General features: G+C 38.9%; 1 protein-coding gene across 1 annotated transcript in view; it reads right to left on the bottom strand.

The window, feature by feature from the left end:
* Positions 1-260: 260 nt before the first annotated feature.
* CDH10 (cadherin 10) overlaps positions 261-8,671 on the bottom strand; it is a 185,071-nt gene continuing 176,660 nt past the window's right edge. The window contains exons 11-12 of the mRNA XM_061129639.1: positions 6,905-7,156; positions 261-1,223 (exon numbers count right to left, since the gene is read on the bottom strand). Of these exons, the coding sequence (XP_060985622.1) occupies positions 733-1,223; positions 6,905-7,156 (743 nt within the window). The 3' untranslated portion in view covers positions 261-732. The remainder of the gene's footprint in view (positions 1,224-6,904; positions 7,157-8,671) is intronic.

The raw sequence follows: 8,671 nt of genomic DNA, 5'->3' as shown, positions 1-8,671 counted from the left end.
TGGAAAAATAATTCTTATGTAAATCATACCGATTTGGTTACTCAATAGTAATTATAACAACTTTGTGTTCTTACCTGCATTCAGTGTAATTTTCTATCAAAATATTTAGTCCCTGGAGAAGGCTTTCTTCCTAGGGGGGAAAAAAAGAAGCTAGAGACAAGGTAGTTGTAAAAACTGGTTTATTTTTTAAAAATAAATACAAAAATATAAATATAAAACATTAGCAGATAGAATTTGATGAAATGAAATTGCACAAACATTTGTATACCAGGTTGCATATCACATCTACTAACATCACATATACATGTTTTTGTTTTTTGTTTTATTTAATGTACAGAACAGGATATACTTTAAAATTTTTCTTCACCTTTTTAAAAGCTTCATTTGCAAGGGCAGGGCATGTACCTAAGAGAAGCGGCTTGTCTGTGAGGTTGTTTAAGGGAGGACTATCCTGTTCATGATTCTGAAATTATCTTTTATTTCCTAAGATGGACGACACTAAATTTCCATAGCTTTGGCTCTTGGAAGTGATTAAATAAAACGTCGTATATATTCCATGAGACATCCTACAGGGAAGAATTAATGTAATTAATGAACAAATTAAAAAGGAAATGGGGAAAGAAAACTGTGCTGAGTGGCAGGAAAATTCTCCTGGAATATCAAACATGGTGAAGTGGAGACGGTGTGGGTCAAGTTAACTTCCTCTTGCCGGAGCAGAACAGACATCCCAGGTTAAGCGTCTTTGTCGCTTTCCCCGCCGCCGTACATCTCTGCCAACTTGTTAAACCGAGGGCCCCATTCTCGGAGGTAATCGTAGTTTTGGTCTCCGTCAGTGGTACCTGATTCCAAGGAACTGAGAGACTCGGCGATGGAGTCGTTCCCTTCGTAGGCGTAGGTAGCAAGCGAGTCGTAGGGAGGCGCCGTGGGATCCAGGTCGTGCTCCTTGAGCCTTTCATTGATGAAATCCCGGACGTCCGCGTTATCCGGGGCCGTCGGAGTCCTCCGGGGGATAAATAAGGTTTCTGGAATAATATCTCGTCGCAGCTTTTTTTCCTCAATAGCGGCCGGATTCCTCAAGGTGCCGATATCAAAGGCCTGAGTGTCCTCCTCGCCTCCACCTTCATCGTTATAGCTCACGATGTTGTCTCTGATGTCTTCTTTAGACAAGATCAGAGGCTCTTTCTTCCGCTGTCTCTTCAGAGCTGCGAACAGTACTACTATAACTTCAGAAAAGAAAAAGGGGAAAAAAAGGTGCATTAGAGATCCGTCTGAACACTCTATAAATAACAAGGGGAGGTGTTATAAAAGAGTTTCAGTTATTTAGGTTTTTCTGGAACAGGTTAGAATTTAGAATTAATTTTGCACTTCCTTAATTTTTTTTTTTTTTTTTTGCAGGGTTGGAGGGGGCCATGGTGAGAGGAGAGGGGAGTGTTGAAGGATTTACTAGCATGGTTAGAGTTTAAGAACAGTGATTCTGAATTATTTTTAAAGCAATGTGTAAGAGTTTTTGAAATATTGTGACTTGCCTATTTTTCTAAGAACAGTTTAAAGATAGTTCCTGATGGTAGATAACATTTATATTTTGCATTAAATAGTGACATAAGATGTTGTATAAAAAAGACCCAAATCAAATTCAGTTTCAAATAAAACAACTAAGAAGGGCAAACATACGCCCATAGTTTTACATTGGTATGCAATATTAAAAAGGCAGCTTTCTTCACAAGATATAAAGTATTCATATCTGTTAAATAGCTTTGATGATGGATCTATGTACTTTTTTTTTCCTTGTGCTATTCCTGGAGCACCTTAATTACTGGGGGGGGGGGGGACCACATTATTTAGACATTATTGGCTTAGACATTTACCAGATTGTCCATGAAAATATATATGACTCATGAGATTAAAGAAAATGCTGGATCACATGATGGCAAAAGTGAATTCAAATTTCTACACTGAATTAACTACAAAAATCATGTATGAACCTCAACTCGCCTGTTTGCTCAGTCTCTCAGTCCTGTCCAAACTTTTCGGCCTCAAGGACTGCAGTACCCCAGGCCTCCCGGTGCATCACCAACTCCCAGAGTTTACTCAAACTCACATGTATTGAGTTGCTGATGTCATTCTACCATCTCATCCTCTGTCATCCCCTTCTCCTCCCACCTTCAATCTTCACCAGCATCAGGGTCTTTTCAAATGAGTCAGCTCTTAGCATCAGGTGGCCAAAGTATTGGAGTTTCAGCTTCAGCATCAGTCCTTCCAATGAATAGTCAGGACTGATTTCCTTTAGGATGGACTGGTTGGAACTCCTTGCAGTGCAAGGGACTCTGAAGAATCTTTTCCAGCACCACAGTTCTAAAGCATCAGTTCTTCGGTACTCGGCTTTCTTTATAGACCAGTTCTCACATCCACACATGACTACTGGAAAAATCATAGCTTTGACTAGATGGACCTTTGTTGGCAAAGTAATGTCTCTGCTTTTTGATATGCTGTCTAGATTGGTCATAACGTTTCTTCCACGGAGCAAGCATCTTTTAATTTCATGGCTTCAATCACCATCTGCAGTGGTTTTGGAGCCCCCCAAAATAAAATCTCTCACTGTTTCCATTGCTTACCATCTATTTCCCATGAAGTGATGGGACCAGATGCCATGATCTTGGTTTTCTGAATGTTGAGTTTTAAGCCAACTTTTTCCACTCTCCTCTTTCATTTTCATCAAGAGGCTCTTTAGTTCTTCTGCACTTTCTGCCAAAAGGGTGGTGTCATCTGCATATCTGAGGTTATTGGTATTTCTCCCAGCAATCCTGATTCCAGCTTTACTTCATCCAGCCCAAAGTTTCTCATGATGTACTCTGCATATAAGATAAATAAGCAGGGTGACAATATACAGCTTTGATGTACTCCTTTTTCCAATTTGGAAATAATCTCTTGTTCCATGTCCAGTTCTAACTGTTGCTTCCTGACTTGCATACAGGTCAGGTGGTCTGGTATTCCCATATCTTTCAGAATTGTCCACAGTTTATTGTGATCCACACAGTTGAAGGCTTTGGCATAGTCAATAAAGCAGAAATAGATGTTTTCTTGGAACTCTCTTGCTTTTTTGATGATCCAATGGATGTTGGCAATTTGATCTCTGGTTCCTCTGCCTTTTCTAAAACGAGCTTGAAAATCTGGAAGTTCACAGTTCACGTATTGCTGAAGCCTGGCTTGGAGAATTTTGAGCATTACTTTACTAGTGTGTGAGATGAGTGTAATTGTGTGGTACTTTGAGCATTCTTTGGCATTGCCTTTCTTTGGGATTGGAATGAAAACTGACCTTTTCCAGTCCTGTGGCCACTGCTGAGTTTTCCAAATTTGCTGGCATATTGAGTGCAGCATTTTCACAGCATCATCTTTTAGGATTTAAAATAGCTCAACTGGAATTCCATCACCTCCACTAGCTTTGTTCATAGTGATGTTTCCTAAGGCCCACCTGACTTCACATTCCAGTATGTCTGGCTCTAAGTGAGTAACCACACCATCATGATTATCTGGATTGTGAAGATCTTTTTTGTATAGTTCTTCTGTGTATTCTTGCCACGTCTTCTTAATATCTTCTGCTTCTGTTAGGTCCATACCATTTCTGCCCTTTATTGAGCCCATATTCACATCAAATATTCCCTTGGTATCTCTAATTTTCTTGAAGAGATCTCTAGTCTTTCCCATTCTATTGTCTCTTCTATTTCTTTGCATTGATCATTGAGAAGGGCTTTCTTATTTCTCTTTGCTATTCTTTGGACCTCTGCATTCAAAGGGGTATATCTTTCCTTTTTTCCCTTGCCTTTTGCTTGGAGGGCTTAAACAAACCTTGTGTGCACCATGACCCAGAGACCCCACAGAGACTGAGACAGACCTGTGTTTGAGTGTCTCCTGAGGAGGTATGGGTCAGCAGTGGACTGCTGCAGGGGCAGGGGCTTTAGTTACAGCATATCTGGGTCTGGCATAAGCCCTCTTGAAGGAGGTAACCATTAAACCCACCATAGAACCACCAGAACTTACACAGGACTGGGGAAACAGAGTCTTGGAGGGCACAAACAGAAGCTTGTGTGTACCAGGACCCAGGAGAAAGGAGCAGTGACCCCACAAGAGACTGACCCAGACTTGCCTTTGAGTGCCCAGGAGTCTCTGACAGAGGTGTGTGTTGGCAGTGGCCTGTTGCAGGGTTGGGGGCACTGGGTGTAGCAGTGCCTACGTGGGACCTTTAGATGGAGGTCACCATTATCTTCATTACCTCCACCATAGTTTGGCTGGAGGTCAATAACAGGGAGGGAACACAGCCCCACCCATCAACAGAAAATGAATCTCAACTAGATGTATCTTAATAATGAGTATAGATCCACAAGTAGAAGTTTGTGTCACTCACACAGGATATTTCCCTACTCCTATGGGAGGGTTTCAATAATAATACACTTATTACTTTTGTAATCATAATAATGGTAAAAGTATGAAAGGAGAATGTTAAAATCAATTTCCCATTGGGTGTGTTAGTTTTCCGCCTTCATTCAGTATTCCAAAACATTTTGATCATAATCCTTTAAAAATTATGATTTGGAAAAACAGGTGTGAATTCAATTAGATGAGGAAAGGAAGGGAAAAGATCTTACCAGGTACTTATATGAATACATATATATTCTTAACCTCATTAGAACAAACATTTAAAGGATATTGGATATATTACAGGTCTAGACTTAATGAAGTGAACTGAAAGTCGCTCAGTCATGTCCGACTCTTTGCAACTATACAGTCCATAGCATTCTCTAGGCCAGAATACTAGAGTAGGTAGCCTTTCCCTTCTCCAGGGGATCTTCCCAATCCAGGGATCAAACCAGGATCTCCTGCATTGCAGGTGGATTCTTTACCAACTGAGCTATCAGGGACTTAATGTGTCTCCTACAAATTCACATCTTAAAGCCTAAATATATTCCCAACGTGATGGTACATAGAGGTGTAGTCTTTGGGATGTAGTTAGGTCATGGAAGTAGAACCCTCCTGAGTGAGTGGGATTAGGGTTCTTATAAAAAGGGACACAAGGACTTCCCTGGTGGTTTAGTGAATAGGAGTCTGCCTGCCAATGCAGGGGACACAGATCAGTTCCTGGTCTGGGAGGATTCCACATATCATGGAGCAACTAGGCCTGGGTACCACAGCTAATGAACCTGCTCTCCCGAGAGCCTGAAACAAGAGAAGTCACCACAATGCAAAGCCCAAACACCACAGCTAGAGAGCAGCCTCTACTTTCTGCAACTGGAGAAAGTCCCCATACAGCAATGAAGACCCAGCACAATCAAAAATAAAATAAATAAATGAAGTAATTTTAAAAATAAGTAAATGAAATTTTAAAACTTAAAAGAACAAATGAGGCACGAGAGAGATGATTACTGTCTTCCATGTGAGGATATAAGACGAGACAGCCATTCATGAAAGAGGAAGTATGCCCTCACCAAACATAAAATCTCGGACTCGATCTTGAACTTCCCTGTCTCCAGACTCTGAGAAATAAATTTCTGTGGTTCAAGCTACCAGTCTAAGGCATTCTGGTGTGGCAGCCTGAACGAAGGCAATTATATTATTATGTAAAGTGGCATTAAATTATGTTTTTCTCTTTTATTAACTTAGAACTGTAAGACTTCTAGCCCTCAAGCTGGTCTAAGAGAGCAAACAAGGGGCTTTTTAAAATGCAACAAAAAAGAAAGTTTTAATCCATTGACAACTATTCTTGACCTTCAAAGGGATTAAAAAATAAATAGGCCACCACCAAGAGAAAGAAACTGTTTATTCTACAAGTTTTTGAGAAAATATGACCTTTTATTTTGTCTAAATTCATAATTTGTGCCCACACATAAACTTGTGATCTAATGATTTAAAACCTCAGACAGCTTGTTATCAACTAAATGATCTTACACAGTAAAAAAAGTTTCTAATAATGAGGATAATTAAATTTACTAAGACTGGCTTCAAAATCTTAGTTCATTTCACTGCTTCTTAAAATGTCAGGTAGAGTGTTTTTTCATTAGGGTCACAGGAATACTCACAACAGTTTTAAGATAATGCAACTAGAGAGTAAGCAATCTGACTTTTAATTCAAAAGCAGTTATAAAGCAATTTGCTCTGGGTTATAGAATCAAATATTGTCGTTTTAGGGACAAGTGAACCAGATAAAGGGTTTTGTTAACATTCAACAGTAAAGAGGTATCATAGTGAGTACTTCGTCCAACTATAATAAGAAAAAAGTGGAAATGAACTTTACTGAAAAACTTTGTACACAATGACAACAGTGAGGTGCCTGGCCTTGGCTTAGCCACTCAGAAATTGTGTAACCTTGCAAAATCTTTTAAATATCTCCAACTTTCAGTTTCATTATTTAAGAAAGACAGGTCATGACTTCATCTGATCAGATGTATTTTAATATAAACAACAGTCTTGGTTAATTGATATCTGGCTTACCCTCAGGGGTTAGTTTTGGGGGAAATATTTTAATAGACCAGGTTTCTTAGTGGCTCAGCAGCAAAGAATCCGCCTGCAGTGCAGGAGACTAGGGTTCGACCCCAGGGTTGGGAAGATCCCCTGGAGAAGGAAATGGCAGCCCACTCCAGTATTCTTGCCTGGAAAATTGCATAGGCAGAGGAGCCTGGCGGGCTACTTTCTACAGGGTCACAAAGAGCCAGACACAACTGACACACTATCACTTTTACTTTCTTCACTACAAAAGCTTTAGAGGGATTCCATCTTGGTTATTTCCCCCAATCAAGGGGAACTTAGGACTTAGCAACTAAACAACAACAACAGCAATTTTAATAGAAACACTTCTTACAGACACAGGGAAGTAAGCCATCTAGGAAATAAGCACATTTCCCCTAACCCTTCTTACCCAGCAGAATGATGATGCAGAGGAGAATGGCGATCAAGGCGCCCGTGCTGAGCCCAGCAGGCAGGAGCAGGGCCTCGGCGCTGCAGGACTGCATGTTGCCTTGGCTGTCGCAGGCACACACTCGGATGGTGAGCGTGCCCGTGCTGCTCTGAATCGGGTAATCGTTGTCCGAAATCACCACGGGCAAGAGGTAAGTGCTTATTTCATGTCTATTGAATCCATTTTTTCTGGTTAAAATTCTGGCAGTGTTATCTAAAATAAATTTTAACATATTAAAAATAGCTGGGGACAGTGGGTTTGTCTCATCCTGATCACCATGGTTTAACACATAAGTATGATAAAATAAAAAAAAATAAAAAAATAAAAATAAAAAAGTGTCTTTTTAAAACACAAAATTGTTATCAAATGTATACATGACAATTTGAATATAGATAAGATAAATAAGCTAGTTTGAGGAGTCAAGGCAATTCAAATATAAATAAAATAAATAAGATAGTTTGAGGACTCTAATAGCATGATTACTTATTAAATGTTTAACTAATTCTCACACATGTTCAAAATGGTGGATTTTTATAACCGGATCATTTATCAAGACTATAGTGAAGTGAAGTCGCTCAGTCATGTCCGACTCATTGCGACCCCTTGGACTATAACCCACCAGGCTCCTCCATCCATGGGATTTTCCAGGCAAGAATACTGGAGTGGGTTGCCATTTCCTGCTCCAGGAGATCTTCCCAACCCAGGGATTGAACCTGAGTCTCCCACATTGTAGGCAGACACTTTACCATCTGAACCACCAGGGAAGTCTCGAGATGGTAGCATATGGTTTTTCAAAACATTCAAAAGAAAAGAAAAAATGCATACCAAAGAAAAAAATCATAGTAAATGGTTTTTGTTTACAAATGTATGTGTCCACACACAAAACACACACACATTAATCTTAATACTCATGAAGAAAAATATTAGGTAGTAGCACTTTCAGAATCAATAATACAGTCAAAAACTTTCAGAAGTCCCAATATATGAAGAACAGTGAGCTAATTACTTAATATTTTTGAACTTGGATTTCCATCCATTAAAATTAATTCATTGCATAACTTAAATAGCTGGTGGAAGACACTAATGTAAGAGTGCCTGACAGACATGCTGAAAGAAGTAGGGACTTAATCTAGCTTCCATCCTACTACCTAGTACATTGCTACTGATATTTCCTTTATCTGATAACTCATCCAGTATCCTCAAATTTGGGTTGTGAATTAATAATATTTCTTCTAGCTCTATATAACAAATACTGAAAAATAAATATACATGGATGATAATTTCACACTATTTTGTCCAATGTGCTGGGTCTTGTTTAGCCACCCCAAGGGCTGTTTAAGATGCCAGTGTAGGTAAGGGAATGTTAGTCAATTGCTAAATCAAACAAGAAGCATGGCAAAATTGTAAAAGTAGAGAAGTGACAATATTTTTGCAATATATTGGTTGAACATAAAGTAATCATTTCCAAAATTTTATCAAGAAGTTAAATCTTACTACATCAGTAGATTACTACATAAGCTAGGAAGTAGACTAGCAAAACAGATATGCACATGCAAATTTAAAAAATCAAATGTAACTCTGATAATTTTGCAATTTTGATTTCTCTTAGAATAAGTGTTAAGATACAACTCTTCCTTTCACAAACCTACACTAAAATAAATCATTTTTATGCATGTGAGTATTTTTATAATCTTCTTGCTTAGACTTTTAACTTTTCAAAAATTTCAA

This window comes from Dama dama, chromosome 25 (assembly GCF_033118175.1).
Source record: "Dama dama isolate Ldn47 chromosome 25, ASM3311817v1, whole genome shotgun sequence".
Lineage (NCBI taxonomy): Eukaryota > Metazoa > Chordata > Mammalia > Artiodactyla > Cervidae > Dama > Dama dama.
This window is presented reverse-complemented; position numbering and strand designations above follow the sequence as displayed.